Source organism: Halictus rubicundus, chromosome 7 (genome assembly GCF_050948215.1).
Source record: "Halictus rubicundus isolate RS-2024b chromosome 7, iyHalRubi1_principal, whole genome shotgun sequence".
Taxonomy (NCBI): domain Eukaryota; kingdom Metazoa; phylum Arthropoda; class Insecta; order Hymenoptera; family Halictidae; genus Halictus; species Halictus rubicundus.
In genome coordinates, this window is record NC_135155.1 from 14,816,625 (window position 1) to 14,830,473 (window position 13,849).

At 38.9% G+C, this 13,849-nt stretch overlaps 1 protein-coding gene across 2 annotated transcripts; it reads left to right on the forward strand.

Annotated features, from left to right (window-relative positions):
- The first annotated feature begins 200 nt into the window (after positions 1-200).
- On the forward strand, positions 201-6,033 carry Ubqn (ubiquilin). Of its 2 annotated transcripts, XM_076790729.1 has the most exons (8): positions 210-957; positions 1,058-1,256; positions 1,515-1,803; positions 1,882-2,556; positions 2,651-2,777; positions 3,065-3,197; positions 4,178-4,261; positions 4,365-6,033. In XM_076790729.1, the coding sequence occupies exons 1-7, from the start codon at positions 856-858 to the stop codon at positions 4,249-4,251; spliced, it is 1,599 nt and encodes a 532-aa protein (XP_076646844.1). In that variant the 5' UTR covers positions 210-855; the 3' UTR covers positions 4,252-4,261; positions 4,365-6,033. The 2 variants fall into 2 exon arrangements, with proteins under 2 accessions (XP_076646845.1, XP_076646844.1); XM_076790730.1 differs by lacking the exon at positions 4,178-4,261 and having other exon boundaries at positions 201-957.
- The last annotated feature ends 7,816 nt before the right edge of the window (positions 6,034-13,849 follow it).

Genomic DNA, 13,849 nt, shown 5'->3' on the forward strand with positions numbered 1-13,849 from the left:
TTTTTACTAAAATAAATTTGTTACAATAAAAGATGGAATGTATTAGATCCTGTCAATTAACCGAGTAGAGAATCTAAATCCGAGTAGTGAAATATAATACGTTATCGTCGCTACACGAGAAATATTCAGCGCTATTTAGTAACAAGTTTTTTCGAAAGTTGAAGATTGTGTTCCAGAAGTTTCGAGACTTCGTTGCAAAAGTAAAATCAAATGTATTTTCCGTGACGCAGTTCCTTTTTAAAGATGCACACGTTACCCAGACCGTACGTTATTTCGGTATAAAATTTCATAATTCTTTCGGGAAAATTCATCATTCCTTTAATGATACGACATATTTCTCTTATGACGTTGTAACACATCAATGTGTTAGTGTTTTAAAGTTGCGGTAGTGGCAACGCGACATAACCTATTACAAAACGAAACGTAGTTCATCGTAAATAAGACCGAACGTATTTTTCGTGCGTGGTTTTCGCAACGTGACTTTCAGCTTAGTTGATTGCTACTGTGCGAAACGGAGAAATCATTTTTTGAAACGGGGGACGGACTGTAAAGTCGTCGCGAGAACAAACTATAACGAAGGCTCGTTGACATATCGTGTACTTTCTTCGTCTCGTGTATTATGGCTCGGCGTGGAATAGCCGCTCAAGTTGACCCCTCTATGTGATCTTTATGATTCCTTGGAATAACTTGTTAACAAAATTCAGCGTAGTTTCTTTGGGAACGGGCTTGTGAACGAAATTCTCGTGGCGCGAGGAAAAAAAGGTCGTATTATTCGCGAAAAAGTGGTGTAAAAGCGGCCCCTCGACGTGGGAGAATCGAAAGCGTCGAAAGTAACGAGTCATCTACCGATCCAAGATGGCAGAAGGCCAGGACACTCGAAAGAAAATCACGGTTAACGTCAAAACGCCAAAAGAAAAACAGACCGTCGAGATCGAGGAGGATGCCAGCATTAAAGATGTGAGTTCCCATTTAATACGTTCACGGATTCCGCGAACGGCGATACGTGCCGTCGGAGATCATCGTGTTTGTCATTAACCGTTTTTCTCGGCGTTTCCAGTTTAGGGAGGCAGTGTCGAAGAAGTTCAACGCCCAGACGGAACAATTATGCCTGATCTTTGCCGGGAAGATCATGAAAGACCATGAGAGTCTGAACACGCATAATGTCAAAGATGGCTTGACGGTACATCTGGTTATTAAAGCGGCACGCACCCCTTCTAATCAGAGTCAAGATTCAACACCGACACAGAGAAACCAAGGTACGGAGACAAACTGTTGACAGATCTGTTCTTCATGTTAACTGTTTTAGTGCCACGCGATCGCACTGTTCAGATTTCATATCAAATAATGCTATAAAGTTTGGTCTCGATGATCAATTCGTAGTGCGAAAACGGCAAAAACAGTTCAGGAATCAGTGCGATCACGGTTTGGCACTATTCAACAGTTTTTGTGGAATAGATTTAATTTTTGATGCTTATAGTTAAGGAATTGCTACTGATTTGATATTTTATATTCAGCCGACATAAGCGCCAGTCCTTTTGGGTTGGGCAGTTTAGGAGGATTGGTGGGCTTGGAGTCGCTTGGTCTAGGCTCTGCTAATTTCATAGATTTGCAGCAACGCATGCAACGCGAGCTGCTGTCGAACCCAGAGACAATGCGTGTTATACTTGATAACCCGCTGGTGCAAAATTTAATGAATGATCCAGAGAATATGCGCAATTTGATCACAGCTAATCCTCAGATAGAGGAGCTAATGCAACGCAATCCAGAAATTAGTCATATGCTGAATAATCCGGAGCTGTTAAGGTAGATATAGAATTAATGTAACTCGCTTTGCAATGCTATCCAATATGGTGAACACGTTTGTATCGAAATATTTTGCAGGCAAACAATGGAATTGGCGCGCAACCCATCCATGCTACAAGAATTAATGCGTTCTCATGACAGAGCTCTATCTAATCTAGAAAGCATTCCTGGCGGCTATAGTGCGCTTCGTCGCATGTACCGCGATATTCAAGAGCCCATGTTGGCGGCAGCAGCCAACGAACGTAATCCTTTTGCAGCGTTAGTGGAAAATAACAGTAACCAAGATAATCAGCCTAATCCACAACAGGGTCAGGAAAACAGAGATCCCTTACCGAACCCTTGGAATCAGGCTCAAGGTCAGGCTCCGACCACCCCAACTGGACCTACTGATCCACCTCCAACTGGAGGAAGAGGCCTGCTGGACTCGCCAGGGATGCAGAGTCTTATCACTCAAATGATCGAGAATCCACAATTAATGCGAACCATGCTGAACGCTCCTTATACAAGATCCATGCTCGAAGCCATGGCTGCGGACCCTGCCATGGCCAGCAGGGTGATCTCTGCTAATCCTTTCCTCAGAGGAAGTCCACAGATGCAAGAGCAAATGAGAGCGATGATGCCCGCGTTTATCCAGCAAATGCAAAACCCACAAATTCAAAACGTTATCACAAACCCAGATGCTTTGGCCGCTGTTATGCAAATCCAACAGGGAATGGAACAGTTGCGCACCGTCGCGCCGGAATTCGTCGAAACGTAAGTCCTCGCGAATGCGTTTGTTTCCATAGTATTCTTATTCCATCTAGAATGGAAATTGCGTTTCTCGATTTATTTGCATACCGAGTTTTAGTATGGGCCTGACCGTGCCACCCACGGCAACAACACCAACCGTTGGCACAACAAATCCAACAACACCAGCTACACAAGCATCAGACACGAACCAGCAAGATGTATTCTCTCAGTTCATGGCGGGCATGGTAAACTATTCGTTTGAGTTTTTATTCGAGCTACAGAGTTGGACTTTGATCGATTCAAAATATTCATTCGATCACCCAATGCTTAAATATATCATCGACTACATTGTCCGACAGTTTTAAACCCTTTGCGTTTCCAAAATTATTTATAAACACATCTTGACGCGTTTAAACAATGTTGAAACCACAGATGGATATTTGATCATCGTGTTTCATCATTAATTGTATCAAACACTGTCCAACTCTGATATTTGAGATGCACGAATTGTTTTTAATATTGTTTACTTCAGATATCGGCAATGGCATTAAACCAAGGCGTAGAAGTGGATGGCCAACCCGCACCTCCACCGGAAGAACGTTATAGAGCACAATTAGAACAGCTTGCGGATATGGGATTTATTAATAGAGACGCTAATTTACAAGGTAAATAGATGTATAATTTTTACGATTACAGTGCTTCCTCTGATAATGCGATTTTCATTATTACACGGACCTTTTTCTTGAAAGACGTCAACATTCGTGGCGAATTACATATTTGTGCCGGTGATTATGAAAGTGGTGTAAGTTATACATATTTTGTTTTAAGATACTTAGACTTTTGCGTTTGAATATAAAATATTTTTTGATTATGGATGCAAAATGTTTCGTAAAATATTTGATCTTCTACGGCGACATTTATATATCGTAGTACAATTTTATGAATAGCAAAAACAAAATTGTCTGTTTCTGACGCTTTAAGGGCTTTAAAATGTTCATGATGAATCGGTGGAATTCAAGGTAGTAGATCCATTTTGTCTTCACATTTTCCCTTGGTTACTGGCCCTTCATTTGTATATAATGAAGATAATTTTAAATTTCAAAATAATTTTGGTTCCCCACTTTTCGGAGCATTGGAGTCTTGTAAATCATTTTGTACGGACATCGTTTTTAAATCGTGCCCGTTGTATTTTTAACCAATTGACTGTTTGCTCATCGGTATTTTTTTGTAGTACTAATTTTATAAATAACTGTGCGATTATTTAACGCGATAATGGAAAAGTATTTAATCATTTTCTTTTCCCCGAAATCTCACAACGCACGCATAAAAAATAAATTATTTAACACCACCATCGAAATAAATGTAAACTTCCATAATATAATAATATGGATCGATTTAACAAAAAAAAAAAAAAAAAACGAACACCACTTTTACAATTACCGGCACATTTAGCTTAATGAATATAAATGTACTTTGTGTTTCTGTAAATGTAAAGGCGTTGTTGAAGGGAGCACCATGTTTGTTACGTTTTTAATACCGGCATGCCCGTAATACATTGTTTTAACTAATGATGTATATTTAATTGAATTTAACGATATTCCAATAGTACAGTGAAATACTAAACAAAAAAAATCCTTGTTTTCAGCACTAATCGCCACATTCGGAGACATAAACGCTGCTATTGAACGGCTATTGTTTGAACAAGTGTCCATGAGCTAACCACCAATATGTAATACTGTTATTCTATTTTACGTTATTATGTTACTGTTACTATTTTTAGTGACTTTACTATTTTTAATTTTCTCGTTTTTCTTGTTTACCTCTTACAACAGGCGTGGTGAGAGATATATGAGGTTACTGGCTGTCAGAAAATTATAAACTTCTACCCGAACTCTTGACAGAATACACGCTACTGACTCATACAAAATATGCATTTTTATTTTGGACTTGGTACTACTTCTAGTGTACTCGGTAACGAAAACAAACAAACGAAAAAAAAAACCGCAAAAAACAAGTACTGGTATGTAAATGTTTAACTTGTTCACGTATACTTCACGATTTACCGGGAAAGAAAAATACTTCCTAGTTTAATTCTTCGTTTTTCTTGTACGTTTTTCTCGATGTGCTCTAAGTACTAGATAGCTCTGTTAATGTATTCCGTCGGTGTAAATTTGCTTAACACGCATTCAAGAGAATTTATAATTATTAGATCGTAAATACAGGGGAGGTATGGGGGGAACGAGGAAGAAACGCGTTGCTCCATCTTCTTTGTTGTTGTACATTTACGGTGTTTCTTAGATACAAATGGAACCTGCATGGAAAAATAGTTGGCCGTTTACGGATAAAAATAATTAAAAATACAAACGCTTCTGGCTTCGATCGGGTCGAATCACGAACTTTAATGGTTGGGTATAAAATATCATTTGTTCGCTTCGATGCACTTGTAATCATACTAGTGAATGTGTTCGCATTGAGGCGTTTATACGTTCGCGACAGAGGACAACGGGGTTATGGGGTATAATTATCGATCGCTAAGCAACATTTGGTGTATGTATAGTTATATAAAAACGATCACGTCGAGACCCCTATAGAATTCAAGATTTTCTCCGGTTGACGTGGAATCGCGCGGTGGCTCGATTATTTGTTCATCTTCGAAAGACGAGAAATATTCGACGATAGCGTTTTTTCCAGGATACTTAAGTTTTTCTACGTAAGGAATGACGGTGATTCGTTTCGTTTAAATCAATTTATGCCGACGCACATTGTTTTCTCTCTTCTATTTTTTTTGTTTCCCTTTGTTTTTATTGTATGCATAACGAAAGAATAATAATAATAATAATAATAATAATAAAAAAGAGACGATAAGAACGATAACTATGCACTGCATGTCTTATAAAGAATACAAATTTAGAGATTTGTAGCGTGATGATCGAGAACTCTATGGTGTAGGTTGTTTATATATAGAAGAAAAAAAAAACGCGCGAAAAAAGAACGATTTAACGAAGACGAATATGTCGCACGTAAAATGTGTTTAAATTGGAGAAAAAAAAACAGATTGTAATCGTCGATTAGTTTCTAAGGACATACTAGAAGCAAGAGAAAGAAACAAAACAGAGGAAAACGATAAATGTTGTGAATAATATTTATCGATAATGGAAGAATCTGCAAAAAAAAAAAAAAGAAAAGAAATGGAACAGTTATAATTTCGCTATTTTTTGATTGATGTACGATTACATGAATATCCATGCGCATTATTAATAAACTTTTATGTGTATTCAGTATACTTCTCACTAAACAAGGTATTCTGTAAAAGCGATTATATTACGAAATAAAAATTATGGTTGATTCATATTTACGGATTTTAACTACCAGATATACGCCTAAGGTATTAATTTAGTTACCTTAGCCATACACGTTGTGAACGGACGATATGCGCATATAAAATATATGTTTAGAAACAACATAGACTGGAACCTATGTAAAATATACATTTCGAATTGAGTCGATGTTTTTATTCACCCCTGCATAGTCGTAGGTATAATTATACAGCTCCTATAGCAAGCAGTCTATATCAACTGCAAGGTACAGGAGCTGTACAGTAATTTATTTAATTTCTTAATCATTTTAAAACTAATACAAATATTATGCTTAAATTCTTTAAATATTTTTACTTCTTCGCATTCGATCTACTCATTTTTGTATCATACATTTTTTTAAACTTATTTTCAATCTTTCCTCACACAATTATTTCCATGGAGCTTCATACGACTCGAAAATAAATAAATTTTTACTCGACGGAGCAGCTATTTAACACTAGGTTTACGGAGCACTAAAAGTGACTATTTTGTATTACTTCATAAAAATAACATGAATGTATCTATCGAAATTTGTAGCCACTTTTTTAAATGATATATGCCCAAAGAAATCAATTTGTTAAATAATTCCTCATGGACGGATCTTTACAATCTCAATATTCGTAAATTAAAAATATTAGAATCCGTCATTTTGACGGGCCCGGTAAATCTAGTGTTAAATACAAAATAAATATTCACTAATAATAAACGAGACCTTCAAAAATCAATTTCAGCTCTGAAGATAGTAAGTACTACATGCAAGTAATTAAAAGTTCCATATCTCAACAGTTCACTCTTCGATACATAATTTTATTTTACGAAGACGAGTACGCTAAAATGGCGAGAAAATGCGACAGAAAAATTCCTCGTTCGCAGAGGATTAAACAAAGCGTTCCGCAGAATGCTACGGGAATGAACCGAAAATCGTATCCAGACTTTTGCAATGAGCCACAATACACTGCACGAAATTTCTATAAAGCCACCTACATTTTGGTGTATTTTTAAAAAATATAGAGAAATTGGTTACTTTTCAAATATCTATAACATTGTATACTGACTACTGAGTAGAGATATATACGCCACTCTCTCACAAATGTTTACGTTTTTAATTTATTTACATTTTCGTCGAAGGCCGCGGGAACGGAAGTGCGAAATTTCTATAAAGCCACTTAGTTTGTGCCTAGATTTTGCGTGGATAACACGTGAGTCTCAGCAAAGGAACTTTAATTGTAATTCAGATGTGCGTATTTATACTAAAATTGATTTTTAAATTCATAAAAATTCTATATATATTATATTTGTATTTATTTTTATTAGAATGCCACGAGGCAAGTTGTTGACCAGTGAAGAGAAGGCATCCATTGATGCTTATAAAGATATGGGGTGTTCTAATCGATCAATTGCGAAACAAATTAATAGATCGCGTACTTTAATAGATAATTATATAAATTTGGGCGAAGAATATGGTAAGAAACACCCTACAGGTGGAAATAAAAAATTGACACGAAGACAATATTCATTATTGATGAGGCTGGCAGCAAGGGAAACAAAAAGTGCAGCACAACTTCGAACTCTACTACAACTACCAATAACAACGAGACGTGTGCAGCAAAATTTAAAAAGTTCAGGGCGATTTAAATGGAAAAAAATGCTCCAGAAACCAGCGCTCAAAGAACGACACAACGAGCTCGTCTCGAATTTGCACAAAGACATACGTCCTGGACAGAAGAATGGAACAATATAATTTTCTCCGATGAGACAAAATTTAACTTAGATGGACCAGATGGTCACAAGTACTACTGGCACGATTTAAGAAAAGATCCTAACGTAGCAATGAGTCGTGACTTCGGTGCAGGCTGATTAATGATTTGGGCTGCATTCAGAGCCAATAAAAAAACCCCAATCTGTCGAATTAACCACGAAATGAATTCGTCACAATACACGGAGCTGTTGGAGATAGTCTTAATACCATTCACTGAAGAAATTGAGACTGACAATTTCATTTTTCAACAAGATAACGTCTCAGTTCATGTATCAAGAGAAACAAAGGAGTGGTTAGACAGCAGAAATATCGGGGTTTTGACATGGCCAGCTTGTTCACCAGATTTAAACCCAATTGAGAACCTTTGGGGAATACTTGCAAGAAAAGTATACGGCAATTGTAAACAGTACAACTCTGTTTCCGAGTTATGGACTGCAGTGAACGAAGCGTGGACATCGATCGAAGCAGAAACTCTTCCTGCTTCGATTGCATCAATGCCTAATCGAATTTTCGACGTTATTCGAAAAAATGGCAATTATACTAAGTACTAACCCTTTGCACTCGGAATAATGTCCCCTTAGAGGGAACGTCCGAGTGCAAAGGGTTAATTTCGAAATTTAGAAGAAATTTTTGTTAATATTGATGTTATCTACTTAAAAAACGTTTGGCTTTATGGAAATTTCGCAGTACGATTTTTGTTAAACTATATAATTTTACGTTTTTTTTTTTATAAATAAAGAATATATCTATGACTGCAAACATGTATATGGTTTCTTTTATTAATCCAGAAACGTTATGATGCATCAGCTTCTCATTACTATGACATAATTATAACTTATTGAATTGAATTTGAGAAGTTAGAACAATTGGATCACTACATAACGCGAGAAAAATGTTTGATTAAAATTGCAATTGGTCGAAATTACAGAGAAAGTACTAAAAGTTGTATTTTGCAACTTTTTTATGCGGGCTTATATTAAAAATTTTAAAAGTACGTTTTGTACATCCGTATCAATTATACATATTCAGAATATTTCATCTAAATCGGTCAACATTGCACCGAGCTACAAACATTTAACGATGAGAACTTGAGGGCGAAAGTCGCAGAATTTTGGCCTTCTCAGGGAATTCCGCCCTTATGCGATCATTTTCGAACATCCGCAGCTCATTGCAACGTTCACCGATTTTGATGAAATTCTCAGAACATGTATAATTCATGCAAATCTACAAATCGTACATTCTAAATTTCCAATGTAAGTCCACATAAAAAAGTTGCAAAATACAACTTTTAGTATTTTCTCTGCACCTTCGACGAATCGCAATTTTTGTAAAAAATTGTTTTCGCTTTTTGTAGTGATCCAATTGTTCTAATTTCTCAACAAAAATCAAGTAGTATAGTCCAATATTGACAAAGTTATGCGATTTTTAAGAGCGTACGGATACTTATTGGACTGACTGTATACCTATATAATACTTTGCATATTTTTCGTGCATAAATGTCATATGCATGTTACATATTTATCGTGCATAAGCTTCCGCAGTCTAATTATAAGATTTCACGAAAAGATTAGGCGGCTTTATAGAAATTTCGGGCAGTGTACTCTGTCAGTGTGACCGGCAACGACACTCAATTCGAATTTCCAGTGGCGAGGCCGAAACGGCAATCTGCGCATCCCCTCCACGCATGATCGCGCCGGTGTTGCGATCAGTCGGTTGGCGCGGCGGCTCAGTGTGCGTTGATCGGTCGCACGGTACGGTGGTCCGGCGCGCGCGGTCTATCGGCCCGTGGTTCATTAGGACGCCGGCTCTCTTTTTCTCGGCGGTAGATCTCTCTCTCGCGAGGAGGCAACGGTTTTTCCACAGGGTTCTTGTGCAGTTTGTCACGAACCGGGGGGAAAAACGGAAAAATTGTGCGCGCGCTGGTACGAGAAGCGCGGACGAATCGCGTCGCAGTGAACGGCGGAGGCCCCTCACGTGTGCGCGGTTTGAATTTTCGAAAAGAGCGGGACACCGGTGTGTGCCGCAGGTGTGTGGTTCGGTTCGGTTCGGTTCGGTGTGAACGGTGGTGCTCTCCTCTCCTGCACGCGGTGCATTCCCGTCGTCGAAAACGTTGGCAGAGCCAGCGGAATGTGGCACGAGGTGAGTTAGCAGCCCGCCCGGTTTCGCTTACCGAGGCCAGGGACGGATCTCCGCGGGCCCTTTTCCTTTCCCTCGCGTTTCACAGCCTCCTAACCCTTCCGTTGTCTCCTGTCGCCGAATATCACACGGCATCCGTACCCAATGCGCCAGTGTGCTCCCTTCGATTTGCAAAGTTCCGCATCTGGAAGTCAAATTCTCGCAGCCTACCTCTCCCAGAAATTGACCTCGACGCAGCATTAGGTTGTCACAAACGAAACGTCCGATTTTCGAATGCGAACGTCGCGAAGCGGTTTCGGCCAAGAGATACTCTTACGCGGATTCTTTCTTTGAAAAAGTTTACATTTCTTTACATTCACTTCTAACGAATTTATGGGTGGGGAAAACGAGTGGCGATGGAGCATTAAAAAAATTCATTGACACTGTATTTGTTGCTTAGAGCGCTGCTCTAAGGTTTTCCTGGTTAAATTGTTGAAGATTGGATATTTCGTGCGCAACAATCTGATTGTAGAATGGGTACGGTGAGCGACTAGACGCAGACCGCGGAGCATCGACCACCGAGGTTTGACACTTGAAAAGAATGCCGCGAGCCGTAAAAGTTGAACGCGCGATTAAAATTTGAAATTCAATCACTTTTGCCCCTTAGCTTCTCGAACGTGGTACCGGTGGACTGTCGAGATTCTCCCGATTAGAACGAGTACAAACACGATGTGATTCGGTCTACTTTTATGAACTTCGTATATAGTCAAGTCGTACTATGTATATCCTTAATTTTGGTATTTGCGTCGCGTCTGTGAAACTAGTCCGATTCACGTCGTATTTGGACTCGTTTTAATCGGGAAAATCTCAGCAATCTATTGGTGCTACGTTTGAAAATGTCACTTGGAAATTTGAAATTTTATTTATTGCACGATTATATTTATTGCACCGAGTGGTGGGGGAAGAGTGGGTATGGGTTGTGTAAATTTACGATTTACGTAGAACGATTGCGATGATTATCGCATTGAAAACTAATTGAAGAATAACATCGACTGTTGACAATACCGTCTGCGTATTGGATGGAACTTTTGAAAGATGTTCGTTGGACTGGTCACGTGTTCGATTCGTTGAGACGGTTGACCTATTTTCTGTCTGTGTTTATTTTGCAGAACTTTTGCGTCTTATTTGTTGTAACGAAGCTGATTATATGTTATCGAACGTAGTAGAAAACGTAGATATTAGATTGATAAACGAATTATGAAACATCTGTAGAAATAAAGGTCTCGTTTTTTGAAATGCGATCGATAAATACGTTACGCGCCAACCGTTTTCGAAACACCTTTCACGGTGGAACATCTCCGATTTCAATGGGATGTGAAAAGCCAGGGGTCGAAAGAACGGTTATTTTTCATTGAAATAAATTCTGTTCTGTTCTGCTAAATTTTTACATATCTCGGTTCGATACATTGATTTATTTTCATATCTCGTAAAAAGAATTGTTCTTTTTTCCATCGTCGTCAGAACTTACAAAGTGAGAACATCTTTTGAGAACATTACGCGGTCTATTAAACACGACTAATTCAAATGGATAAACCTGCCAGAACTGGTTGATTAGAGTATTTATAGAAATTGTTTTCCCATGCGGTTTAACTGGCGTATGGAGATTTCCGTGACTGACTATACACGAGCTATCTCCGGCTAAAAGAGTAATGTTGTTTAGAGAACGATTGACCATGAGTAGACACCAGATACCTGGCGTCATGGGGTTCCAAGCTATTATCTATTTTATTGTGTTTACACGGAGCGCTGGAAATACTCCTGTCCATCCGTTCGAGTTTAAACAGCGATCTACTTGTCCAAACATTTCTAAACGTTGCGGCGGGGTCGCAGGTGTGCACGACTATCAACTACGGTTCAACTATACTGCGTGTACCCAGTAACTGTCGCCACGTTTTCTCGATAATCTGACATGAAAATATTTTGTACAAAAGTGAATCAGTTTCGAGGCGGATCCAAGTCCCAATAAGAAAATTTGGAGAAAATGTGTTGCTTTAATAATGTACCAAGGTCACCTTGACTTTTTTGAACGTGGCTACATATTTATTATTTCATAGTGTCGTATTTGATGGCAGGGCGAGTTCAATAGCGATTCATATCCATGCATAATTACTATATTATGTAATTACCGATTTAGTTGATAAAGGCCGATTTTTCGGCCTTCAGCAGGATAACAAGAATAAGATAAAAACTGACGGATTAGAAACAATTAGTTTCACATTTTACAACGCTTATACTTGTAGAAAATGCATGAAAAGAGAAATCGAGTTTTTCATGATGGAAAACCGAAAATAAGTTAAAAGGAAAATTGCTTCGTTCTGTTTCTGGTATCGCCGAGCCAGTTAACTCGGGCACACATCGCGGCACTATAATGGGATTGTAGAGATAGTAGGTCAAGAGACAGACACACATACACATATACACGTGCTCGCGAATACTCTTACAAGATTAACGTTATCAGTAGCTGCAATAAATTGAAGGCACGCGCGAAAATAGTGCATCGGAAACGCGATAAGAGGAGGAACGGTCGAAAAGGATCACAGAATTCCAGCCATGCGTCGAACAGGCACGGTTCCAGGCAAATGGTTCATAGTTGGCATAAATAATCGGGTCACGTACAAGATTAGCCAGCTCCCTTACGTCATTGCCATAACTTCGCGCTCTTTGTTGTGTTCGGTATGCACGCGTCGATCCGCGGCTTTATGGAGATCAAAGGAATGAATCACTTTTCACTAAAAAAAAAAAAGTCAACTTTTAATCTCCCCAATGTAAATGTCAACATCAATTATGTAAATTTGAACAATCCAAACTGATTCTTTCGCGTAACCTGATCTTAATCTTAATTCAAGTTCGAGCAACCATATTATGAGGAGAATGAATATTTAATGAAAAATTGTATCGCCCACGTATGACCGACGCGGCGTTATTAAAAATTGAATTAAAAACCGTAGGAATGTCCGAACGGAAGACATCGATTACCGACGATTCGCGCACAATGCGAACTCTCTCAATGATTCGCGATAATCCCTTCGATTGCGTGAATAGTGCATAACTTCATTCTCCGTCTGTTTATTTACACTGGAGGAGCCGGGTGGCGCACGTGTATGCAGCATTGAAAGCGAATTGAACACGAGCGCACAATGAGAAAGAGTTCATTCGAACACGTGTTCGATTCGACTTCCAGGAACTTTTCTGTGTAGGCGGTGTGCACCAAGAATAGTGACACTATGCGTGCATTCACAGTAGAACGCTATTAAAAGTCCGACTCGTATTTCTATTTTATTTTATGCCTTGCGGAACCATTAATATCGCGAACAAATTTTTCTTCGACTTTTCTGTTGGCTTGTTCGCAACCGCTTATATTTATACATATAAAGAGTTTGCTGTCATTATCATCATAATTATTTCTGAGGCGCGTCTGGTAATATTTTCATTTTGTTCAGTGCTTTATAGAATCGTCGTCACTGGAAATCAATTAAAAAGTAGATTCACGCCGAGCAAAAAGGCAAACATCAGAGACATCTCATTGAGATTGCACAGATGCATCCAGGGGAGTTATTCAATTTTATTTCTTTGGGTGTATACCATAGAAAAGGGTAAAAATGGCGGGAATTGTATTTCTCGCTATCTCTACACAGTAATGTAAAATAGTTGCTTTTGGTGCTTCGTGAACCTAGCGTTAGTTGTGTAAGACGGTTCAAGGGCGGAACCAAGGGTACCATACCAGATGAGGGAGCACGAATTGACTGGAAAAAGTTACCCTTTCTCTAGAGAGAGACGAAACGCGTCGGAAACTTGGGGAGTAGCGCGGTAGAGGGGGAAATTGGAGTGGGGGAACACAAGTTTTGATCTGGCGACACTAGTGGTAGAGGACATTCGGCTGACAGTGTTCTCCCTTCGTTCGAGGATTTTCGCCGTTTTCACTATTTCCTAAGCAGAAGTCGGCGACAAGCCGTTCTTCGTAAACGACGACGTAAACCCGTCGGCGTTCTTCAGCCAGTTAATAGTCCGACCTTGAGCCAGAACTAAG

What these genes read in the sequence shown, in the direction of transcription:
- Ubqn (XM_076790729.1), top strand. Translation starts at nt 856, where the DNA reads ATGGCAGAAGGCCAGGACACTCGAAAGAAAATCACGGTTAACGTCAAA. An exon ending in ACCGACACAGAGAAACCAAG is followed by an intron (nt 1,257 to 1,514) that starts GTACGGAGACAA and finishes TTTTATATTCAG; the next exon opens with CCGACATAAGCGCCAGTCCT. An exon ending in TAGAGACGCTAATTTACAAG is followed by an intron (nt 3,198 to 4,177) that starts GTAAATAGATGT and finishes CCTTGTTTTCAG; the next exon opens with CACTAATCGCCACATTCGGA.